Source organism: Panthera pardus, unplaced genomic scaffold (assembly GCF_024362965.1).
Source record: "Panthera pardus isolate Hobbes unplaced genomic scaffold, ASM2436296v1 HiC_scaffold_1, whole genome shotgun sequence".
In the NCBI taxonomy this organism is placed as follows: domain Eukaryota; kingdom Metazoa; phylum Chordata; class Mammalia; order Carnivora; family Felidae; genus Panthera; species Panthera pardus.
In genome coordinates, this window is record NW_026526654.1 from 72,188,246 (window position 1) to 72,215,038 (window position 26,793).

The 26,793-nt window shown below is 39.4% G+C and overlaps 1 protein-coding gene across 1 annotated transcript in view; it reads left to right on the top strand.

Moving 5' to 3' along the window:
- Positions 1-26,539, top strand: part of LOC109266006 (phosphatidylinositol 3,4,5-trisphosphate 3-phosphatase TPTE2-like) — a 106,834-nt gene extending 80,295 nt beyond the window's left edge. Inside the window, exons 13-17 of the mRNA XM_019447669.2 lie at positions 4,679-4,784; positions 19,959-20,050; positions 22,470-22,565; positions 24,289-24,359; positions 26,265-26,539. Of these exons, the coding sequence (XP_019303214.2) occupies positions 4,679-4,784; positions 19,959-20,050; positions 22,470-22,565; positions 24,289-24,359; positions 26,265-26,379 (480 nt within the window). The 3' untranslated portion in view covers positions 26,380-26,539. The remainder of the gene's footprint in view (positions 1-4,678; positions 4,785-19,958; positions 20,051-22,469; positions 22,566-24,288; positions 24,360-26,264) is intronic.
- The last annotated feature ends 254 nt before the right edge of the window (positions 26,540-26,793 follow it).

A 26,793-nucleotide genomic window follows, 5' to 3' on the forward strand; every position in this document is an offset into this window, starting at 1 on the left:
TCCATACAAATTTTAGGATTGTTTGTTCTAGCTTCGAGAAGAATGCTGGTGCAATTTTGATTGGGATAGCGATGAATGAATAGATTGCTTTGTGTAGTATTGACTTTTTAACAATATTTATTCTTCCAATCCATGAGCATGGAATGTTTTTCCATTTCTTTATATCTTCTTTAATTTCCTTCATAAGCTTTCTATAGCTTTCAGCATACAGATCTTTTACCTCTTTGGTTAGGTTTATTCCTAGGTATTTTATGCTTCTTGGTGCCATTGTGAATGGGATCAGTTTCTTTATTTGTCTTTGTGTTGCTTCATTATTAGTGTATAAGATTGCAACTGATTTTTGTACATTGATTTTGTATCCTGCCACTTTGCTAAATTCATGTATCAGTTCTAGCAGACTTTTGGTGGAGTCTATCGGGTTTTCCATGTATAATATCATGTTATCTGCAAAAAGTGAAAGCTTGACTTCATCTTTGCCAATTTTGATACCTCTGATTTCCTTTTGTTGTCTGATTGCTGATGCTAGAACTTCCAACACTATGTTAAACAACAGCGGTGAGAGTGGACATCCCTGTTGTGTTCCTGACCTCAGGGGGAAAGCTCTCAGTTTTTCCCCATTGAGGATGATATTAGCTGTGGGATTTTCATAAATGGCTTTTATGATGTTTAAGTATGTTCCTTCTATCCCGACTTTCTGGAGGGTTTTTATTAAGAAAGGGTGCTGAATTTTTTCAAATGCTTTTTTCTGCATCGATTGACAGGATCATATGGTTCTTATCTCTTCTTTTATCAATGTGATGTATCACACTGATTGATTTGTGAATGTTGAACCAGCCCTGCAGCCCAGGAATGAACCCCACTTGATCATGGTGAATAATTCTTTTTATATGCTATTGAATTTGATTTGCTAGAATCTTATTGAGAATTTTTGCATTCATATTCATCAGGGATATTAGCCTGTAGTTCTCTTTTTTGCTGGGTCTCTGTCTGGTTTAGGAATCAAAGTAATGCTGCCTTCATAGAATAAGTCTGGAAGTTTTCCTTCCGTTTTTGTTTTTTGGAACAGCTTGAGAAGGATACGTATTATCTCTGCTTTAAATGTGTGGTAGAATTCCCCTGGGGAGCCATCTGGTCCTGGACTCTTATTTGTTGGGAGATATTTGATAACTGATTCCATTTCTTTGCTGGTTATGGGTCTGTTCAAGTTTTCTGTTTCTTCCGGTTTGAGTTTTGGAAGTGTGTGGGTGCTTAGGAATTTGTCCATTTCTTCCAGGTTGTCCAGTTTGTTGGCATATAGTTTTTCATAGTATTCTCTGATAATCGCTTGTATTTCTGAGGGATTGGTTGTAATAATTCCATTTTCATATATGATTTTATCTAAGCAACCTTATTGATAAGAATGTGGTAATTGCAGGGGACTTTAATACTCCACTTACTTTACATACTTTAATACACCACAATATGCTTTCTTTTGAGTGCACATGGAACATTCTCCAAGATAGATCACATACTGGCTCACAAAACAGCCTTCATAAGTATAAAATAATTGAGATCATACCATGCATACTTTCAGACCGCAATGCTATGAAGCTTGAAATCAACCACAGGAAAAAGTTTGGAAAACCTCCAAAAGCATGGAGGTTAAAGAACACCCTACTAAAGAATGAATGGGTCAACCAGGCAATTAGAGAAGAAATTTAAAAATATATGGAAACAAATGAAAATGAAAATACAACAATCCAAACGCTTTGGGATGAAGCAAAGGCAGTCCTGAGAGGAAAATACATTGCAGTCCAGGCCTATTTCAATAAACAAGAAAAATCCCAAATACAAAATTTAACAGCACACCTAAAGGAAATAGAAGCAGAACAGCAAAGACACCCCAAGCCCAGCAGAAGAAGAGAAATAATAAAGATCAGAGCAGAAATAAACAATATAGAATCTAAAAAAAACTGTAAAGCAGATCAGTGAAACCAAGAGTTGGTTTTTTGAAAAAAACAAAATTGATAAACCTCTAGCCAGGCTTCTCAAAAAGAAAAGGGAGATGACCCAAATTGATTTTCCTTTAAAGAGGAACTCAAGTCTTTCACAAACCCCTACTGGGGCAATTCAGCTCTTGCAGAACATCACGTCTGTGTGTGTGTGAGAGAGAAAGAGACAGAGGAGAGGCTGCTGTATTTTGAAAGTGAAAGAAGAGGGGAAATGAATATCTTTCAGAAATGTATTATATACCAGACACGATTGCACTTTGACATATATTATCTCATTTAATACTCAGAAAACCCATGTGAGATATATGCAGTTACCCTATTTTGTCCTTTTGAAAATGTTTTATGATGGACAATTTCAAACATAAAACATCAAAACAGGGGTGCCTGGGGTTCGAACCCCGTGTCAGTCTCCATGCTGTCACCATGGACCCTGCTTGGGATTCTCTCCCTCTGTCTCTGCCCCTCCCTGTGCTCACTCACACTCACTCTCTCTTTCAAAATAAATTAATTAATTTTTAAAAAGTCAAGACAGTCTTATAATAAGTCCCCTTACAGCCCTCACAGCACTTCAACAATCATTTTATCACCCATCATTCATTCCCTCCCCAGTCTCCTCACACACACTCCCCTTCTCCACTTTTTCTCTGAATCTGGATTACTGTGAAGGAAATCCCAGCCATCAGATCATACTATCCCACGAGTATTTTAATATGACATCCAACATAGATTCTTGAGGGGAAAAAGCACCTTAAAACCATTTATCAAATCTAAAAATGTTAGACCTTAATAATGCCTTGATAATAACAAGTGGCTAGTGCATGTTTAAATTTTCATAATCATCTCAAAATGTTTCTAAAATGTAGTTTGCTTCGATCAGGATCCAAACAAGGGTCACACATTTCATTTGGTTGCTATATCTCTTCAGTCTCTTGTAGTTTATAGGTTTCCCACCTGTCTCTTTTATAGCTTAAAATGTGTTTATTGCAGAAGCCAGGATATTTCTCCTATAGAGCTTACGACATTCTAGACTTTGTTGTAAAAAGCATGCATGTTCATTACCTCCTGTAATATTCTCAAAAACTCTGAACGTAAAATGGTGCCCATTTTACAGATTGGGAAATGGAGGTTCAGGGAAACTAACTTTTTGAATCAAGAGCTCAAATCCAGCTCTGTCAGACTCCAAAGCCAATTATAAGAGCCAAAGTAGGCTCTTATTTTTGTGTTTGGCGGGGGACGAAGTTATTTCACATTGTTCTCTAGCTGTTTGACTTCTCTACCTCTTGGGCAGGCAAGGCCCCTGCCTTACCCATCTTAGCACCTTTTGCATCCCAAAGTGCTGTTTGTAGGGAACGCTTACTAAACACACTGTTCGTTGTATTAACTCCTGTTGTTTTAAGCTCCAGGAGAAGGAAGGATGGGGGGGCAAAAGCAGCCTGAGGGCCCAGCTGCGAGACAAGCTTTCCGCAGAGAGTAGAGAATCTGGTGGCAGGAGCAAGGGGATGTTAGATGCGACTCCTTCAAGGACTCTCCCTGTACATTTTCCCTTCCCCACCGCTTCTGTGCCGTGCGGTCCCTCTCACTCCCGAACCGGCACGCCAGAGGCTGCCACGGACTGTCTTCCGATTCACTGGCATAACAAGCACTCGGCCTCAGGTTTGAGCGCTGTGTCCTCAGGGCCCCGAGACAGCGTTCCCTCCCTGGGGGGTGGCAAATTTCAGATACCATCACATTTTGGCTGTGCACGTGGCCCGTTCTGTGGACTACACTTCATCCATCCCTAGGCTACGAACTTGCTCGAGCGTTTCTCTTGACTGGCACTTTCCAATGGAAAGTGTGGCAGTTAATCTTACGAACCCTTCCCATTGGGTGGGAAAGAATCTGTGAGCTTTGAAGTCCGTTTGATTCAATGTCAGAACTCTTTCACTTCTTGAAGAAGGAGTCGGGGAGAGGGGCGCCTGGCTGGCTCGGTCAGTGGAGCCTGCAACTCTTGACCTCAGGGTGGTGAGTTCGAGCCCTGTGTTGGGTATGGAGATTACTTAAAAACTAAAAAATAAAATAAAATAAATCTTAAAAAAGGAGTCAAGGAGAGGCCCCGTGAGCAGCTTGCCACAGAAGGACTCAGCAAAGAGAAGCCAAGGCTTCCTTACAAAAATAGAATTGGGGAAATGGAAAGTGAGTAAACTCAAGCTGGCCACAGGGATAAGAGCATACGTGGCTGTTATTGGCCTGTGGAGGTCTTCTTGAGTTCTTTCATGACTGGGAGGCTACTCCTCACCAAACCACAGAGCTTCCTTTAACTCAGTCACCGCGAAGGCTCCACCCTCAGATTGACCTTTTTCACACTTGCATCAGGTACATCTTGGTGTCATGTCAAAGCTCTCGGTTGGTTCTGGTTAGATGCCCTCTCAGATATGAGCAGCCTAAAAGCAACACCTGGCTCCTTTCTTGTTACTTCCCCACAGCACTGAGTTCAGTATTTTTTTTTTTTTTAGGGTAGATATTGAGTCGTAAGGCAGCGACCATGAAAATGCTTAGTTCTGTAATGACACCCAACAAATGTTTCTTTAGTGAATGACTGGCCTTAAGTTCTGTGTTAAAAAAAAAAGAAAGAAAGAAAGAAAGAAAGAAAAATCGGGAATGCGGAGTTTTTCATCTCCACTTAAATTGAGGCTTCTGTTATTTTGCAGAGTAGATATGTTAGATATTTTGCGGATGTGAAAAATATCTACAACTTGAATCTCCCTGCCAGAAAAACACTCAAGATAAAAAAAATCGTTATTTATTCAATTCACGGTAAGTGCTTTACATACAGTTGGAGAATTGGGCAGGAGGGGGCGATGTTCTTTGTTTTCAAGTGCAGGAGGGTTGCTCCTAGCTATCTGTACCGAAAATCCTAACTCGTGGCTGTCCTCTCATGCATCCTTACATAGGCACCCCTCCCCCAGGAAGAGCCCAAGAGCCCTTTCATGTCCTCTCTTTTCCTTTCCCACCACCAACTAGGGGGCCCCCTCCCCTTCCCTTTTCTCCTGTTCTCATTGCTGCTTTGGCCTCGGCTGGGGGCAGACTTTTCAGAATAGGATCTCTGATGGAGAAGACAGGAAGGGCCCATGAGCCCTGGAGACCACTTCGTCCTCATACCCACCTTTAGCTCAGGGTGCATCTCGGCAGAGGCACCCTTGTGTCATTTTCTCACATGTTCCTTTCAGAAACCCTCGTCTCATCACAGTGGTTTCTCCCTCTCCCCTCCTTCCTCCATCCATAGCCCTCTCCCCCCAGCAACTCAAGATGTCTTCATACGTCTTCAATACCCAAAGACATCTGAAATGCCCAAACAACAAATGAATTTTGTTGCCACAAATTCTTTTTTATGAATAACTACCAAGTGCCTGCTTTGGGCCAGGTCCCATGCTAGTGTTTCCTTGCCCTTGAGAAGGAGAGGAATGAGTACATGTCGATAAAAAGCTGGCCACAGTGTTGGGGACACACAGAGACTGGGCCCTGGCTGTGAAGAAAGGTTCCTAGGGAGCAGCACCCAGGTCTACCTGAATCTACATGAACGCAGAAAGAGTTGGGAGAACCCTGGGCGCTATGGGGATGTCTTGCCAGTTATTACTGGAAGTAAAAATCCTTATAAATTTTTAAAAAACTGACTCTTCGCCTTCTTCAAGAATGTCAGGAGAGACTGGGATCCACCATCACCCCGGGGAGGAGGGAGAATTGGTCAGACTGTCCATCTCTGGGGCTTGAGAAAGGGAGAAGAGGAGCAGGGAGGAATTGTCCTCATGGCTCTCTTTCTACATGACCCACCTCACTTCCTGCACTGCTCACAGGGGAGGGGGCAGAGCAGGGCCCCCTCGGTGGGGACGGGGATGGGGCCTCATTCTCGCTGCCATTGGTGCAGCAGGGGGCAATGCTCTGGCTCCCCAAAGTCAGATTGTGGACCATGTGGTGGTGCTGGGTCTCTCATGGTTGGTACAGTGTCAGGGCATTGGTAACCATCCAGACAGCCTAGTATTTTTAGCCTTCTGGGGAGTCACACAAAATAAGATCTAGACTTTTTTTTTTTTAACATTTCATCCAATTATTCAGAAATAAAAGAATCCTTTAAAATATATTTTAAAAACTGCAGAGTCAAAAAATTACAGTTCATTAAAGTACAAAATGCTCTTTTCCAATTATTTATGTGTCCCTTCCTCCCCACCGCACACATAGAGGTGGTGGTGAGGAATTTTAACGGATCACCCCAAACAGATCGCATAGGTTTCTGGCTTGCGAAAACAAGTGTCAACCCAGTAGCATTTGTTTCTGTGGGAAATTTGAGTCTAGGTTTCCAAACAAGCATTGTGCAGGCGGACCCTTGAAACACAGCCTGTTCTAGCAGAAGGCTGCCTATGTATATAAATGAGCAACTGTTTGTGAAAAGGTTTTGCAGACTGCAAAGTCCCCTGCGGAGTCCATCAGGACTGTTTCAGGGGCTGTGTGTGAATTAGGAGGGACGGGGTTGCAGTGGATCCTAATGGCTGACCTCAGAACTCCACGGCTGTGAGACCTCCCCAGGGTAGAACCAGGCTTATGCAACAGGTGTTAGAAGGTGGGGGACAGCAGCGCTTTGCTCCGTTCCCTTTCCACATTCAGTGGGGTCCTGGAGAAAGAGTAAACCGCTTTATTCTACAGCCGGAGAAGCAACACAGTCGGCCATAGGAGCAGTTTCTTCCACTGAGAAATATAAACCCAATGATAAAACCAACTCATTGGCATGAGAGCCAGGATTGTATCTGCGTGTATATTCTGCTTCAGTTTCCTCTTTGTTAATGAGACCAATAGTATCTATACAAACCTCCGTATTAAACAGGCAAATAGGCATTCAGTCCAGTGGAGTTTTAATATATTTTTCTAATATGAATAGTGAGAGTGGGAATAGTTTCTCAAAATTCTAAGCTTAAAAATGTTTTAGGGGCTCCTGGGTGGCTCAGTCTTAGGTTAAGTGTCTGACTCCTGATTTTGGCTCAGGTCATGATCTCACGGTTTGTGAGTTCGAGCCCCACCTCGGGCTCTGCACTGACAACTCAGAGCCTGCCTGGGATTCTGTCTCTTCCTCTCTCTCTGTCCCTCCCCCATGTGCGCTCCCTCTCTCTAAGTAAATATTTTTAAAAATTATAAAGGTTTTAAATAAGTTCTACAATTTCATGTCTCTCAGTCTGATATGATATCCTAAGACTGTGATTTCTCTGTTCATATTTTAAATTTTAGATAAGATCTGTGGAAACGTTGTGTAGTTAAAACTGTAAGGCACAGATGTGGAGAACAAAGGAACTGACCCAAATGTAGGAGCTCTGCAGGGGAAAAGTGGTAGAGAATTTCATGGGTTTCGTTTGCTCGTCTTGGGCTAACATGAAATGGATTATAAACGTCCAGTTTGAGATGCCTCATGTAGACTTCCAAAGTTGCACCTCAGCAGTTGTTTAATACAATGTGGGCCCAGGCTTGCAGAGCTGACTTAAGAAGGCCCACATGGTAAGTTAACATTCTTTCTGCACCCATGTAAATAATCAGGCCACAGCTAATGACACCAGCCTTCTTTTGTTGTTTTTCTGTTTTATTTCTCTTATTATCCTCCACCTGTCCTTCAAGCCCTATCTTCTAGGCTAAGAAGTTCTGTTAGCCCTTGGGGGTGGAGACTCTTGGTGCCCCATCAGCATCCCCTTGGATCCCCTCTAACATCTCTGTGCTCCCACCCCCAGCTTCCACTCCCTTTGCTGTAATCTTCAGAGAAATACCACTGGAGCCAATTCACCTATATGGAACCCAAAATGCCTGAGAGTGACACCACCCTGTTGGGCAGCCCATAGCCATTTAGCAGGTGTACAAAAACCTAACTCTATTGCTTCAAAGTGTGACAAATTCGGCAGTACAATTTACACTAAAGAATTCCCCATGGATCAAGCTGAATCTGTTGCTTGAAATCCCACCCTTCCTTGGCTCTTAGGAGTTCCTCCTAGGAACACTTCCTTTGTAAATCACTAGCACCTTAATGGTTGGCTCTGGGTCTGCTTCTAGGAGAACTCGAACTATGGGTGGCCATTTGTTTATTATTAAGGTGTATTTATAACACTATAGTCTAAGTCAGGGGATATAGCCTATATTGCAAACTGCATAAGGACAGAGACCATTATCCATTCATCTTTGAATCCCCCAGGCCATGACACATAGGTGGAGCTTGGTAAATCTCTGTTGTCTTGAACTAGGATGTCTCTGGCATGTCTCACTACACCATCTCCCTCACCATCCACTTCTCTGATTTTATCCCTTCCTCTCTGTCCCTCCATAAATTAGCTCCAGCAACACTGGCTTTCATTTTTGTTGTTGTTGTTGTTGCCATTCTTTTATAGTAACAATTCTCGGACTTCTACATGTTGTCTCTCCTTATTTTTATAAACTTTTTCTTGGGGCTCCTGGTTGGTTCAGTCAGTAGAGCATGTGACGTTTGATCTTGGGGTTGTAAATTCAAGCCCCACACTGGGTATGGAGATTACTTAAAAATAAAATATTTAAAAATTTTTTTAATGTTTATTTTTGAAGGAGAGAGAGGGGCAGAGAGAGAGGAAGCCACAGAATCCGAAGCAGGCTCCAGGCTCTGAGCTATCAGCACAGAGCCTGACATGGGGCTCGAACTCACAATCAGTGAGATCATGACCCGAGTGAAGTCAGTCGCCCAACGGACCGAGCCACCCAGGCGCCCCCAAAATAAAATTTTTTAAAACAAACTCTTTTTATTGAAGTATATTTGACACAAAATGTTAGTTTTAGACATATGACCTAGTGATTTGGAGAGTCTGTATGTTATGTTCACAAGTGTAGCAACTGTCCAACATCATACACTATTACAGTATCACTCAATTTCCTAATGCTGTACCTTTTATCCCCATGACCTATTCATTACATAGCTGGAAGCCTTTCTCTCCCACTCTCCTTCACCTAATTCACCTCGCCACTTGCTTCCCCTTTGGCAACCATCAGTTCTCTATTTTTACAGGTCTGGTTCTGCTTTTTTTGTTTGTGCATTTGTTTGTTTTACTTTTTAGATTCCACGTATAAGTAAGACCATATGGTATTTGTCCTTTTTTGTCTGACTTCTTTCATTTAGCATAATACCCTCTAAGTCCATCCATGTTCTCGCAAATGGCAAAATCTCCTTCTTTTTATGGCTAATATTCCATTGTATTTATATAGCACTTCTTTATTCATTCGTCTATCAGTGGACACTTGAGTAGCTTCCGTATCTTGGCTATTATAAATAATGCTGCAATAAACATAGAGGTGCAGATATCTTTTCAAATTACTGTTTTTGTTTTCTTTGGATAGATTCCTGGTAGTGCAATTACTGGATCATATGGTATTTGCATTTTTCATTTCTTGAGGAACGTCAATACGGTTTTCTGCAGTGGCTGCACCAATTTACGTCCCAACTAGTGGTGCACAAGTGTTCCTCATTCACCACATCGTTGCCAACACTTGTTATTTCTTGTCTTTTTTATTGTAGCCATCCTGACAGGTGTTAAGTGATATCTCATTGTGGTTTTGATTTACATTTCTGTCATGGTTAGTGGCGTTGGGTATCTTTTCATGTGTATGTCCTCTTTGGAAAATGTCTATTCAGGTGCCCTGCCCACCTTTAAATTGGATTTATTTTTTGGTGTTGAGTTTTAGAAGTTCTTTATATTTGGATATTAACTCCTTATATACCATTTGAAAATATTTCCTCCCACTCAGGAGGTTGCCTTTTCAATTTGTTGGTGGTTTCCTTGACTGTGCAAAAGCTTACTTTAGAGAAGTCCCAATAGCTTATCGTTCCTTTCGTTTCCCATACTGGAGGAGACAAATCTAGAAAAATGGTGCTAAGGCCGATGTCAACCTGAAAGGAAAAAAACCTGCAATCGAGAATACGCTACTCAGCAAGTCCACCATTCATAAGGAGAGAGAAGAAATTTCCCAAACAAAAGTTAAAGGACTTCATTACCACTAAACCAGCCTTACAAGACGTGTTAAAAGGAATTCTTTGAGTGGAAAGAAAAGACCATAATCAGAAGTAAGAAAATTATGACAGGAAAAAAATTCACAGGGAAGTGCAAACATATAATAAAAGCAGTAGATTAATCATAAAACCAGTATAGAGGTTAAAGCATAAACACACTAAAATCAATTATGTCTACAAAAATCAGCCAAGGGATTTGTGAAATAAAAGGATATAAAGTATGACATCATGTGCATAAAACATGGTTGGTACAAAGTAAAAATTTATTGCTTTTAGAATGTGTTCAAACTTAAGCAACCATAAACTTAATATAGACTGCTCTGTGTATAACATGTGTATATATGAGCTTAATGGTACTCATAAATCAAAAACTTGCAATAGAAATGCAAAAAAATAGAAACAAATCCAAGCATAACACTAAAGAAAACCATAAAACCACAAGTGAAGAGAGCAAGAGAAGAACAGGGAAAAACTACAAAAACACAACCATAAAACAAGTAACACAATGGCAATAAGTATATACCTAATGATAATTACTTTAAACGGACTAAATGCTCCAATCAAAAGACATGGGGTGATTGAATGGTTAAGAAAGCAAGACCCATCTATATGCTGCCTACAAGAGACTCACTTCAGACCTAAGACACATACAGACTGAAAGTAAATAGATGGAAATCTACTCCTGAAATCATTATCGCACTATATGCTAACGTGGATGTAAATTTTAAAAAAAGAAAGTAAATAGATGGAAAAACACTTACCATGCAAATAGAAGAAAGAAATCTGGGGTCACAATACTTAGACAAAATAAATTTTAAAACAAAGATGGTAACTAGAGACAAGGACATTAAATGATAAAGGAACAATCCAACAAGAGGATATAACTGTAAATATGCACCCAACATGGAAGCATCTAAATACAAAAAGCAGCTACTAACAGATCTAAAGAAAGAAACTGATGGTAACACAAAAATAGTAGGGGATTTTACAGCCCATTTACATCAACGGATAGATCATCCAGGCAGAAAATCAACAAGGAAGTAGGACCAGATGGACCTAATATATAACAGGACATTCCATCCCCAAACAGCAGAATACACATTATTTTCGAGTGTACATGGAACATTCTCCAGAATAGATCACATGTTAGGCTATAAAACAAAGCTCAATAAATTCAAAAAGACTGGAATCCTATCATACATCTTTTATGACCACAATGGTATGAAACTAGAAATCAATCACAAGAAAAAACTTAACACAAATACATGGAGGCTAAATAATATGCTACTATCAATAAATGGGTCAACCAAGAAATGAAAGAGGAAATCAAAAAATGGAGACAAATGAAAATGAAAACACAACAGTCCAAAATCTACAGATGCAGCAAAAGCTGTTCTGAGAGGGAAGATTGTGGCAATACAAGTCACCTCCAGAGCAAGAAAAATCTCGAGATAAAAATAGAACTACCCTACAACCCAGCAATTGCACTACTAGGTATTTATCCAAGGGAAACAGGTATGCTGTTTCGAAGGGGCACATGCACCCCAATGTACAGCCAATGCATATGCACAGCCAAAGTATGGAAAGAGCCCAAATGTCCATCGATGGATGAATGGATAAAGAAGATGTGGTATATATATACAATGGAGTATTACTCGGCATTCAAAAAGAATGAAATCTTGCCATTTGCAACTAAGTGGATGGAACTAGAAGGTATTATGCTAAGTGAAATTAGTCAGAGAAAGACAAATACCCTATGACTTCACTCATATGAGGACTTTAAGATACAGATGTACATAGGGGAAAGGAAGCAAAAATAATACCAAAACAGGGAGGGGGACAAAACATAAGAGACTCTTAAATACGGAGAACAAACAGAAGGTTGCTGGAGGGGTTATGGGAGGGGGGATAGGCTAAATGGGTAAGGAGCATTAAGGAATCTACTCCAGAAATGATTGTTGTGCTACATGCAACATGGATGTAAATTTACATGTATGTAAATTAAAAAATTAATTTAAAAAAATCTCAAGAAACCTAACCTTATAACTAAATGAGTTGGAAGAAGAGGAATAAAGCCCAAAGCTAGTAGAAGGAAAGATATAATAAAGATTACAACAAAAATAAATGATACATAAACTAAAAACACAATAGAACAGATCATTGAAACCAGGAGCTGGCACTTTGAAAAGACAAAAAAAATTACAAATTTTTAGCCACACATTTCAAAAAAAGGAGAGAGGACTCAAAATCATAAATGAAAGAGAAATAACAGACACCACAGAAATACAAAAGATTATAAGAGAATATTATGAAAAATTAAATGCTGACAAATTGGACAACCTAGAAGAAATGGATAAATTCATAGAAACAAACAGTCTTCTAAAATTGAATCAGGAACAAATAGAAGATTTGAACAGACCAATTACTAGCAATGAAATTGAATCAGTAATCAAAAAACTTCCAACAAACAAAAGTCCAGGACCAGATGACATCACAGGTGAATTCTACCAAACATTTAAAGAAGAGCTAATACCTATTATCCTCAAAGCATTCCAAAAAGTAGAAGAAGGAAAGTTTCCAAAATCATTCCAAGAGTCCAGTATTATCCTGATACCAAAATGAGATAAAGATATTACCAAAGAAGAAGAAGAAGAGGAGGGAGAAAGAAAGAAAGAAAGAAAGAAAGAAAGAAAACTGCAGGCCAATATCTCTGATGAACATAGATGTAAAAATCCTCAAAAAATATTAGCAAACTGAATCCAACAATACATTAAAAAAAAAACATTCATCATCATCCATTCCAGGGATACAAGGGTGGTTCAGTATTTTCAAATGAATCAACAGTGACACATCACATTAACAAGAGAAAGTATAAAAACCATATGATCATTTCAATAGATGCAGAAAAAGCACTTGACAAAATACAACATCCTTTCGTGATAAAAATTCTCAAGGGTTAGAGGGAACATTCCTCAACATAATAAAGGCCATACATAAAAAACTCACAGCTAACATCATCCTCAATGTTAAAAACCAAGAGCTTTTCCTCTAAGATCAGTGACAAGACGAAGATGTCTACTGCTATCACTACTTTTATTCATCATACTATTGGAAGTCCTGGCCACAGCAGTCGGACAAGAAAAATAAATAAAAGGCATTCAAATTGGTAAGAAGGAAGTAAAGCTGTCCCTATTGGCAGATGCCATGATACTATATAAAGTCCTTCAGCAAAAACTTCCAGAACTGATAATTCAATAAAGTCACAGGATACCAAATTAACATAGAGAAATGTGTTGCATTTCTATACACTAATAATGAAGTAGCAGAAAGAGAAATTAAGAAAAACAACCCCATTGTTAAAATTTTAAATTATTAAAATGTCCATACTACCTAAAGCAATCCACAGATTTAACGCAAACCCTATCAAAATACCAACAACATTTTTCACAGAAATAGAACAAATAATCCTAAAATTCACATGGAACCACAAAAGACCCCAAATAGCCAAAGCAATCTTGACAAAGAACAATGAAGCTGGGAGTATCACAATCCCAGATTTCAAGATATACTAAGTTGTAGTCATCATAACAGTATGGTGCTGTCACCAAAATAGAAACATCAATGGAACAGAATAATTAGCCCCAAAATGAACCCACCCTTTTATGGTCAATTAATCTAGGACAAACGAGGCAAGAATATACAATAGGAAAAAGACAGTCTCTTTAACAAATGATACTGGGAAAACTGGACAGCTACATACAAAGGAGTGAAACTCTACCACTTTCTTACACCATACACACAAACTCAGATGATTAAAGACCTAAATGTGTGGGGCGCCCGGGTGGAGGAGTCGGTTAAGCGTCCGACTTCAGCTCAGGTCACGATCTCACGGTCCGTGAGTTCGAGCCCCGCGTCGGGCTCTGGGCTTATGGCTCAGAGCCTGGAGCCTGCTTCTGATTCTGTGTCTCCCTCTCTCTCTGCCCCGCCCCCGTTCATGCTCTGTCTCTCTCTGTCTCAAAAATAAATAAATGTTAAAAAAAAAATTAAAAAAAAAAAAAGACCTAAATGTGAGACCTGAAACCATAAAATTCATAGAAGAGAGTATAGGCAGTAATTTCTTTAACATAGCCATAGCAACATTTTTTTAGATATGTCTCCTAAGGTAAGGGAAGTAAAAGCAAAATTAAAGTATGGTACTACACCAAAAGGAAAAGCTTTTTTGCACAATGAAGGAATCCATTAACCAAATGAAAAGACAACCTACTGAATAGGAGAGGATATTTGTAAATGATCTGATAAGGGGCTAATACCCAGAATGTATAAAGAACATACACAACTAGGGGCACCTGGGTGACTCAGTTGGTTAAGCATCTGACTCTTGATCTTAGCTCAGGTCATGATCTCATGATTCATGAGACTGAGCCTGACATCCAGCTCTGCACTGACAGTATGGAGCCTGCTTGGGATTCTCTCTCTCCCTCTCTGCCTCCCCCCTGCTCACTTGTGTGTGTGTGCTCTCTCCCTCTCTCTCTCTCTTTCAAAATAAATAAACATGAAAACATTTTTTAAAAAGAACATCTACAACTCAACACCAAAAAGTTAAGTATCAGACTAAAAAATGGGCAGAGGACCTGAATAGACATTTTTCCAAAAAAGACCTACTACACATGGCCAACAGACACATGAAAAGATGTTCAACATCACTAGTCATCAAGGAAATATGAATTAGAACCACAATGACCTATAGCTTCACACATATCAAAATGGCTAGAATCAAGAACACAAGAAATAACAAGTGCTGTTGAGGAACTGGAGAAGGAAGAGCCTTCGTACATTATTGGTGGGAACGCAAATTGGTGCAGGCACTGTGGAAACTATTAATTAAAAATAGAATTATCATATGATCCAGTAATTCTACTACTGGGTATTTACCCAAAGAATATTAAAACCCGAATTTGAAAAGATATAGGCGGCACCTGGGTGGCTTAGTCAGTTAAGCATCCAAGTCTTGATTTCAACTCAGGTCACGATCTCACAGTTCATGGGATCGAGCCCCGTGTCAGTCTTCATGCTGACAGCATGGAGCTTGCTTGGGATTCTCTCCCTCTCTCTCCCTCTCAAATAAGTAGACTTATGTTTACATATATATATACACACACACATATATATATACACTTATGTGTATATATATACACACACATCTTTTATGTATATATGTATCTTTTATGTATATATACAAGTCTTTTATGTATATATGTATACATATGTATACTTACATTTATAAATAAGTAAACTTATTTATATACATATGCATATCTTATATACATATATACACATATATTTATATACATGTACATATACTTTTTTATGTATATACATACACATATCTTTTATGTATATATATACATACACACACATATCTTTTATGTATATATACACACATCTTTTATGTATATGTATATACATACCCACATATGTATATATGTGTGTATATACATCTTTCATGTATATACATACACACATACGTACACACACACACACACATCCTTATATTTATTGCAGCATTATTTACTATGGCCATTATACGGAAGCAACTAAAGTGTTCATCAACTGATGAAAGGATAAAGGTAGTGTGTGTGTATATATATATATATATATATATATATATATATAGGAATATTAAGCCATAAAAAATGAAATCTTGCCATTTGAGCGTGAATGGACCTAGAGGGTATATTGTTAAGTGCAATAATTCAATCAGAGAAAGACAAACACCATATGATCTCATTCATAAATGCAATTTAAGAAACAGAACAACAACCAAAAGAACCAGACTCTTAAATACAAAGAATAAACTGGTGGTTGCCAGAGGGGAAAAGGGGTGGGGTAAAGAATATTAATAGAACCCTGACCTTGATGAGCACTAAGTAACGTATAGAACCCTTAGTCATTATATTGTACACCCAAAACAAATATACTGTATATTAATTATACTTGAGTAAATAAAGTGCCCAGAGTTAAGCCCTCTGGTCATAAAAACTTGTTAAGCCAGCTGGTTTTCAAAGCCAAACGTTACAGGGACTCATCTTCCCAGTGCAGACCCTCTGTGCCTGCGGTGGGGTCTGATTTTCTTGCCTAAGCTCGTGGTTCCCTCCTGTTTATGGTTAGCCTTGCCGGGACAGTTCTCAACTGTCTCCCCTTCTAACCTTTTCGACGTGGCCTCCTCTCTACTGTGGAAAGTCTGTCCTGCCAGTGTTTGGGTCATTTTCATTATTGCACTGATGTGGCTGTTACCTCAGTGTGTTTGTGGACGAGGTTAACTCAGGATCCTCCTATCCTGCCATCTTCCCAGCAACGAAAAACAATCATGATTTTTATCCTCCTTTTGCTAAAGCGGTGTACCATGTTGACTGAGTTGAAAATATGCAACCATCCCTGCATCCCCAGAATAAATCCCACTGACTGTGGTAGATAATCCTTTTCATGTATTGTTGAATGTGGTTTGCTCATATTTTGTTGAGTTTCAGGTGTATGTTCATCAGGAAGGTTGGCCTGTAGTTTTTTTTTTTTTTCATAGTGACTTCTGTCTGGTTTTGGTGTAAGTAATGCTGGCCTTGTAGAATATATTTGGAGGTTTTCCTTCCTCTTCTATCTTTGGGGATAGTTTGCAGAGAATAGGTATTAACTCTTCTTCAAATGTTTAGAATTTACCTGTGAATCCATCTGGTCCCGGGCTTTAGTTTAAGAGTTGTTTGATTACTGATTCAGCTTCATTACTAGTAATTGGTCTGTTCAGATTTCCTATTTTTTCCTGACTCAGTGTTGGAAACACCAGCTTTCTTTTGGAATAAGAATAACCTTCCTTTGAGATTGTTATGATCAAAACAGAAGGGGGATGGGGAGACTGTCAGAAGAAAGGGTGAAAGAATTTGAAATGAGAGTAAATTGTCTAGTGGACGCTTCTGGGATTATCTCCACCTCTCATGGTCTTTAAGCTATTTTGTAACTGTAAGTTGTAGAAAACTGGTAATGCTGCAAATAATTTTTGTACTTAAAAATGCAAATTAGTTGTGTCCGGTGGAATGCAATGGATTATTGAGCCATTTTGTATTTATTTGTAAATTCATGCCATCAGCCCTTATCCGCCTATAAATGTACAGTACTTTATTATTTTTTAAACATTTTTAATGCTTTTTATTTTTATTTTTGAGAGACAGAGAGAGACAGCATGAGTGGGGGAGGACCAGAAAGAGAGGGAGACCCAGAAGCCGAAGCAGGCTCCAGGCTCCGAGCTGTCAGCACAGAGCCCGACGCGGGGCTCGAACCCACAAACTGTGAGATCATCACCTGAGCCGAAGTCAGACGCCTAACCGACTGAGCCACCCAGGCACCCCTATTTTTTATTTATTTTTTTTTAATGTTTATTCATTTTAGAGAGAGAGACCAAGTGCGCGTGGGGTAGGGGCAGAGAGAGAGAGGGAGACACAGAACCCGATGTGGGGCTCAAACTCATGAGCCCTGAGATCATGACCTGAGCCAAAGTTGGACCTTCAACTGACTGAGCTACCAGGTGCCCCAATGCGGTACTTTTTTAAATTTAAGTATAACGTACATTAGCTTATATTTGTTTCCGGTGTACAATATAATGATTTAACAATTTTATACATTACTCAGGGCTCATCAAGGTAAGTGTACTCTTAATCCCCTTTATTTCACCCATCCCCCCACCCACCTCCCTTCTGCTAACCACCAATTTGTATTCAAGAGTCTGGTCTTTTGTCTCTCTTTTTCTTTCATTTATTTTCTTAAATTTCACATATGAGGGGATTCATATGGTATTTGTCTTTCTGACCTATTTCACTTCGCATTCTACTCTCTAGGTACATCCACATTGCTGCAAATGGCAAGATTTCATTCCTTTTTATGGCTGAGCAACATTCATTCCATGGTATACGTACACATCTTCATTATCCATGCATCTGTCAATAGACACTTGGGTTGCCTCCATATATTGGCTATTGTAAATAATGCTGCAATAAACATAGGAGTGTACATATCTTTTCAAATTAGCATTTTTATATTCTTTGGGTAAATACCTAGAGTGAAATTACTGGACCATATGGTAATTCGATATTTCATTTTGTGAGGAAATTCCATACTGTTTTTCCCAGTGGCTTGTGCAGTACTTTGAATGAGCTGTAACATTTTACTGGTTTCTTATTAATGAGTAAAATAAAATTTTTGACATGTATTAAAAAAATGCAAGGTAGATGGGGTGCCTGGGTGGCTCAGTCAGTTAAGCGTCCGACTTCGGCTCAGGTCATGATCTCACGGTTTGTGAGTTGGAGCCCCACATCAGGCTCTGTGCTGACAGCTCAGAGCCTGGAGCCTGCTTCGGATTCTGTGTCTCCCTCTCTCTCTGCCCCTCCCCTGCTCATGCTCTGTGTCTCTCCGTCTCTCAATAATAAATAAACGTTAAAAAAAATGCAAGGTAGAGGACAGTGCTATGGTATGCGTACAGGACAGTGTTATGATATGCAACGATTTCTGTAAAACAAAAGTGGGGAATAACATGTATTCATGTTTGTATATATATACATAAAAACTTCTGGGAGGGTATATATTCATATTTGATTATATATGCATAAAAAACATCTATTTGGAGTTGGAGAAATAAATGGGGGGGTGGATGAGACAGACTCTTCACTTCATGTCTTTTCTACCTTTTATATTGTGTAAATAGGGGTGCCTGGGTGGCTCAGTAGGTCAAGCATCTGACTCTTGATTTCGACTCAGGTCATGATCTCACGGTGCATGGGACTGAGCCCATCATGCTCTGCACTGACAGCATAAAGCCTACTTGAGATTCTCTCCCTCTGTCTCTGCCCCTTCCCAACTCATGCTTGCTCTCCTTCAAAATAAACTTTAAAAGTTATATTGTGTAAATATGCTTCATTTTAAAAGTTTTAAATGTGTGGTAATCTAAGCTTAGAAAGCAAGTATTTCAATTCGTTTAGCTGTTCATTTCACTGATCTCCAGTTGGCATCAGTGGGAAGAGATTCTCCAGCTGGAATGGGGCCAGGGGAAGACAGGCAAAGAAATGATGATGGTCTACTACAAATTAATAATGTGGGTTTGGTGGAAACAAAGCAAACATAATATGACCATCAAGAATGATCTATATATATATACGTATACATATATATATATATATATATATATATACACGTATATATATGTATATATATATATACACACATATATACATATATATATATGTGTATATATATATATATGACTTTGTTAGAATATTTTTTTGAGTTCTGTACCTTTACTTCTGTGCATATTTTTGTGACCTGCATGGGTAAAAGGAAAGCACTAAAAATTGAAGGCTTGAGAAACCAGCCCTTTTAGGAACTACTAAAAGAAGGTCCTCTGAATTGAATACAGGGAGAGAAACCATTTGTCTGTATATGTATACTGAACATCACAGGAATGTTTAGGTACAGCCATCCAGTATTTTCATGGCGACTGCCCTGGGAACTGGAGTTAAAGGACGGCAAGAGGAATTTAGGCTATTTATTATTAAGAAACAGTATTGGGTATCTGAAAAATGCAACCCATCAGCAGGAAAGGGGACAAGTCCCATTCCCTGATTTTTTTTTTTCTAGAAAGGTGAAATGAAAGAGAGAAAATTCTGTCTGAGAAGCCGAACTATATTTCTTTTTTTTCCCCCTCTCCAGCCTTATAAATTGGGCTTTGGGAGACAAAGTTGGGCTTGAAGCTTTGTCTTTTAAAGACAGAATTCACGCAAGACCCATATGATTCAGTATTGACACACTGTGAGCTGGAATAATTTTCTTTCTAAACCATAATGTGAATTGGTAAGACATTTTGATCTTTGCTCTAACTGGCCTAATTTTGTTTCATTCAGGTGTTGGAAAAGGCAATGGAAATGATCTAAAAGTACAAATAATATTGCACCGCAAAATCGTCTTTTTAAGTTCTGCTTCCAAAAATTGTTGGGTAAGAGCACGTAAACTGAAAATGCTGGCATTTGTTTTAATTCTCCACGTCAATCAGCACGTTGACCTCCCAGACCGTCACTCACCACAAAGAAAGACCATGCTGTTTTCTGGTTACCATCCAACTTGGCATCCCTGTGTTCAGACACAAGTCAGAGCACAAACTCCTTATTCAAAATAGTCTTTTCAGGGCATTTTCCAAACTATCTTTTCAGTTCAGTGTGTTGCTTTGCCTTTCCCTTTTACACAAATGCCAAGCATGTTCCCAGGAATTTATCAGAGTTTTCGATTCATGTATCTGGTCATTTTTAGCTAAATAGTCTTCTTCTTGTCATTTTATAATATGGTACTGATTCTGAAATTATAAGCTTATAGGTGATTGGCATGCACACTAAAAAGATGGAGACATCAAGACTGTACCTCAAAAATATGATTCAGGGAATCTGGAATGGGGCTCAGGAGTCTCTCGAGTTAGCAATGTCCCGAGTGATTCTATCTCACATGTCCTGTGGGTCTGCACCTTCAAGAGTAACCCAAGTGGCTGGCTGGATGTAGCTCTCTGCCCAAAAGCAATGGGACCTGGTATGCCTAAGATCATCAACCCTTTCTGAATAAGAAACCTTCCTAGATCTAAGAAATATAAACTCTTAGAATTCTCTCGCAGGCTTGCCTCTATTCTATCACTTCTCCAGCACCATTCCTTCCCCTCTCCTCCACGGAAGGCCCTCGCCCAGTCCTGATCCTTGGCTTTCTGTTCTTACCTCTGTACGTACCCTACTCTTGGTTCTGCTCGTCCATTCCCCTGCCTTATATATTTTTTTCTTTCTTCCACTCCGCACATGTTTATGAGCACCTACCGGGACCCACAACATGGACGGTCTCTGCCCCAACAATCCAACCGTGTTTGTCAGTCCACGTTTGTCAAATGAGTTTTTCCTCTGCTTGCGCAACTGACACCAGAGTTCTCTCACTCAGGCCTTAAAATTTAGCAGTATCTTTGATTCTCTCTTTGCTGTGCCTGCACATCCAGTCAGTCACTAATTCCTGTTGATTGTACCCTTGGAATCTCTCTTCACTCTCTCCGTTCCTTTCTGTTCCTGTTGCCAACACCTCATTTGTTCATGCCCAGATTTCCACAACGGTCTCCCTACCTCTTCTTTCCCCTCACACAATACAGTATATAGAGTCCTGCAATATGCAGGTATTTCATTGCTCCAACAGTGAAAAGCCGTAAGTAGAGAAGACACACGGCATGCCTGTAGTCAAAGCCAGTTAATATCTTTGGCTCAGCATTATCTGTAAAGATCACATACCAAGTGTTTTGAGGATTAGGTAATATATGTGAAGTTTCTTTGTGAGCGATAAATCGCTAAATAAGTGTTATATGTGATCATCATCAGGCCACTTTGTCACATAGGAAATGCCCCCCTCTCCATATTCTTCAACTTCATTCTTATTTCCCTGGCTCTTGAACCTTAGCCATAACATACCTGAGACCTGAGCTCACTTCCATCAGGTACTTGACCTGCAGACTCCATTCCAAGTAGAGTGGGTGTCCTCTGGCCCTTGGAACACAACACTCTTAATTTCTGCTTCATGTTTTTGCTGGTCTTTCCTCCCCCTCTCCCACACCACCCTGCCTCCACTGGATTCTCTTTTCAGTCTCCTCACTTATGCAAATCCTTCCATGCCCAACTCTGTTTCTACCTTCTCTGTGAACCTTTCTCATTCTATGCTGCTTGTTAACCTCTCCAAAATCTTCATCATCTAGCTTGACATGTAATTTATGCCATTCTGTTACTTCTTGTGCGTGTAGCTCCCTGAAGCATGCCTCGAGTCTGCACCTTCTTTTCTATTTTGCACAGGTACATAGACTTTTCTTATTGTGGGGGCCACTATTACACGAGGGTAATCAATAACAAAGAAATACTTAGTATAGCTTCAAGAAAGTCCTTCGTTCCAGAAACTTGGCCAATTCTTGGTCACTCCATCCAGCAGTCAGCCATGGACAAGGTCCATGATCCCATCAGCTGACCCCTTTTTGATAAAACATGACCAATTATGTATTGCTTTTTGAATGTGAAGGCTAGCTTTAAAACCGAGCATGTTAGCATATCCCAGCATAAGAAAACCAAGTGGCACACGTTCAACCGTAATGTTTACTTGGTTAAACTCTAATGGAAATGGGAACGCTTTGTTCTTTACCACTGCCCTACCATGACCTCCAAACATGTTGGCCTTTTAAAAACGTAACAGTATTGCAACTTTATAGAAATAATGATTCACGTTTACATGTAGTGACTGGACTATGAGACCAAGCGTACTTGATAAATACAGGAAGCCTTGATCTGTGACCATGAACTTCACTGTTCTCTTACCAGCTGGTTTTAAGGTTGTGAATTCCATGTGTTCATTCACAGATACTTCACGATATTGAAACAGACAACGTAATAATTCATTTATCCAGCTGTCCACCTCTGTATGATGATGTGAAAGTACGGTTTCTCTCTTCCTCAGTGAGTAATCAAGAAACAGTGTTATTCTCGTCTGGTCTTTTGAATTATTCTGCTTTAGGATTTCCTTTCCTACAATTCCCGGCAAGAAATAGGAGATGTCAAGCCCTGGCCAGGGAGAGGGAGAAAAACAAGTCAGATCCATAACAAAAATTTTTAAAAGAACCTAAACTGGTTTTTGCTCATTTTTTCTAAATTCTATACAGTTTGCATATATTTTCAAATAAGAAAAAAACCAAGGTATGTTTATTGCAGAGCAGTGATCACATTTTTCTTTTATATCTCTAAAACACATTGTTCCCCATAATTTGTAGTTTATGGTGTTGAAAGCATCTTTCAACAAACACCTTCTTTCCTTAAGGTAGCATTGTTTGTAAATTTATGTGTACGTTTAACTCTATGAATCTATACTGTGTAGAAAGCATCCTTGAACTAACATCTTCTTTCATTAATTAGAAGTGTTTGCAGTAGAGAACGAACAGAGGGTTGCTGGAGGGGAGTTGGGTGGGGGGATGGGCTAAATGGGTGATGAACATTAAGGAGGGCACTTGTTGGGATGAGCACTGGGTGTTATTTAAGTGATGAATCACTAAATTCTGCTGAAACCTATCTTACCATATATGTTAACTAACTGGAATTTAAATAAAAACTCGGGGGTAAAAGGGAGATTTTACTTTCCTTTGGATTGACATATAATTCATTTTAAATAGTATTTTTTTAAGTTTATTTTGAGATCGACAAATACAGCATGAGTGAGGGAGGGGCAGAAAGAGAGAGAGAATCCAAGCAGGCTCTGCACGGACAGAACCTGGGGGCTTGAACCCATGAAACCATGAGATCATGACCTGAGCTGAAACCAAGAGTCAGATGCTTAACCAGCTGAGCCACCTAGGCACCTAGGAAAGTTTTTTTAAAAAAGTGTTTTTAATCCGATATTTGCCTTACATAAAATGAGAATGTTTGCCATAGTCATTACTCTGAATATCATGAGTGTATAATTTATATTGAGCAGTCATAAAGTGCACGAGTGTTATTCTATATGTAACAAATTTCTAAAGGTCAGTAGTTTCATTTTCCTATTAAAATTATCAAGCAGAACTGCCAACAAGTAACTATGTCGATCAATTTAAAATGTATATCCTGTGCCCTCCTTCATGCCCTGCTTGCTCTCTGTTGTGGGAGAATCTATTCAGTACTGAAAAAAGTATCTGTGTTGAAGCAAGTGACCCATACTGGATTTGAATAACGAAACCAGTCTGAACTCTGTCTCAGTCGGTGGTCTCTAAGCAGAAGCACTGCTTCAGGCACCGGCCCAAGCAATGTTGGTCATTTTGTGATATTCAAGGGCCAGGAGATGAAAACACTTTCAAAATGTTTAGGTATTTTTATCACCAATAATGACAATTATCAATGTAGCTGCCCCTTGTAGAAATGGATGATCTCTTCAGGCATAAACTGGTATAGGTTTCTGTTTAGAACTAAACTATATTAGAAGACTATTGCTTACAGGTACAGAAAAAATTACATTTCCTTACATTTTGATAGAAAGAGCCATTTCTTAAAGCCTCCTCCTTTGTGTCATGAGTATAAAGTTATACACTGTAAGTGCTCTGTACTTAATGGCTGCAACTGACAAATATAGAAATGAATGGAATTTTAATCCCTTTGGAATTAGCTTTTGGTATCAATGTTACTATGAAAAATAACTTTTTTTTTTTAATTTTAGGTTCTTCCTAAATACTATGACAACTGCCCATTTTTCTTCTGGTTCCATACATCTTTTATACAAAATAACAGGTATGGCTCTGATACAATCCAGTAGAAACGGCTTAATCTTCAAGGTCTGTGTAAAGTGCGATGGCAAACCTTTTGCTGATTGCCATATGCTCAATTTACAGAAACCAAGAATCCTCAAATTCCCCAATTCTTCACTGCCTTTCTCCTCTTAATCTGGTTATGTAAAATATATGGCTATTCTTGGAAACTACCGTTGCATTATCCTCAAGGTCCGTGCCATAGGACTGTTTCACAGAAGTTAAAACGTGTTCTGATCAGATCTGGAGTATGGTAATAAAGCCCTCCCATGCAAGTTTGGTAGGAGTCTGCTCAGTACCCTGTGGGAGGTCCTCCCAATGTGTTAATTTACCTAGACCGACCACCCACTAAATTCTATGCCCCAAAGGAAGGCATCTTCTAGGGAAGCTGCAGCTAGTTTAAAGGTGATTGACACACTTAGATCTAGGACAGAAGTTAGAAGACACAGTAAGCATTAATGAAGACCGCTTTAATAGTCCCCCATTTAAAAATGACTTTCTTGGGGTGACTGGGTGGCTCCAAGTCTTGACTTTGGCTCAGGTCATGATCTCACATTCGTGAGTTCAAACCCCGCATTGGGCTCTGTGCTGACAGCACAGAGTCTGCTTGGGATTCTCTCTCTGCCCCTCCCCTGTTCATGCTCTCTCTCAAAAAGAAAAGAAAAGAAAAAAAAAAAAAACTTTCCCAGTTTAGTTATTAGAAAATCATTTTTAAGCTTATTTTTTAAAAAGTATATTGAGTGGGGGAGGGGCAGAGAGAGAGGGAGACAGAGTCCCAAGCAGGATCCGCACTGTCAGCTCGGACCCCAAAGTGGGGCTTGACCCAGGACCCAGGAGATCACGACCTGAGCCGAAACCAAGAGTCAGAGGCTTAACCAGCTGAGCCACCCAGGCACCTAGGAAAGTTTTTTTAAAAAAAGTAATTATTGACTGAAGATTATTCCAAGAAAACTTCTACTTGTCTGGAAACTCATTCCTGAGTCTAGACATTCTCTAGAATTCTAGTGCTCTAGTACTTTAAGGAGTATTTGTTCTTCAGCGCTGAAAATTTGAGGTGTATTGTTATCACCATACCGTAATCATCATCCAATACAAAAAGGGAAATATATTCCAGAACCGGAGTTTTGAGGTAGCTGTGACTGTATGTGGCATGAATCGACAGTTCCCATTACATATAATCCAAGCCTTTTCTTCCAATCTGACCACCTCCTCTCACACCTCTGGTCCAGTAAAGGCAACAGTAAGTTGGATATCTGGTCTACATCCTTCTGATGCACCTATTTAATGGATAGAGTGAACTTTGGATTTGATGGGGGAATTTTTACCAGTTTTTCCCTGGGTGTATACAAACAATAAACTTTGACTCCCAACACGAGCCAAGCCCCTCAGTCGAGATCTGGGTGAAACTTCATTGGGTGTGACTCTTCCAAAGTGGTTCTTGCCACGGGGCACAATTTTTTCCTTTAAAACACATTGATCATACTAGAGAGGCAATGAGTTAGAAACCTATAAAAGTGAGGAGAGAAGTGATCTAATTTTCCCTACTGCTTGGTATAGCTGTTTGATTAGCTGCAAGGTGGTTAACTGGTCAAAAATGCCTCTGTCCTCATTTAAAAGACTCGGTATTTTATTACTTGGTTTTAAGACACACCTAGTCTCTCTGGAGGATTTCACATGGCAATTTATTAATGTCGAATGTCCTTAATCCTATAAAAGGCAATGTGAAAAGAATCGGTGATGTGTAATTACTGATGATTAAGATTTGGTTGGCTGTGGAGAGGTGCAGGGAGCTGGCTAGAGGGGATCGGACAGAGGCTGCGACTAACCGTGGCAGGTGGGTCTCCTTTTTTACCCTTCTGTGCTTGCAACGATGTTTCTGCTTTTCTAGGCTTTATCTTTCAAGAAATGAATTGGATAATCCCCATAAACCAAAAACATGGAAAATTTACCGTCCAGAGTTTGCAGTCGAGGTATTTTTTGATGAGGTCGTAGCTGGTACCTAATTAAGCATAGTTCCCTTTCTCGGACAGAATCATGTTCTTCACAATCCCTGCCACATATTTGTAGCTTCTAAACCTCCTTCCTTGCTGGTATACTTATATTTACATTCATGTACATATGTTTTTGCCAAACCTATTAAATACATACAAAGTAAAATCTCAAGGGTGCTTCTTACTTTCTGAAGGAGTTAGGTCATGTTTGCGAGAACTAACGTTCTCATGTACTGTGTTCCAAATTATCACTTTGAAGAACCTTTACATAACAAACCTTAAAATATTTAAGAATTATGATTCCTCCCAATAATCTGAGTTTACTTATCTAAAAATACAAGTATTCCCTGCTTTGTTTTACATTTTAATTTCAGATCAGAAAGGTCACTTCTGTTTTCTTCCTCTGCTTGATTTATAAACTACTTA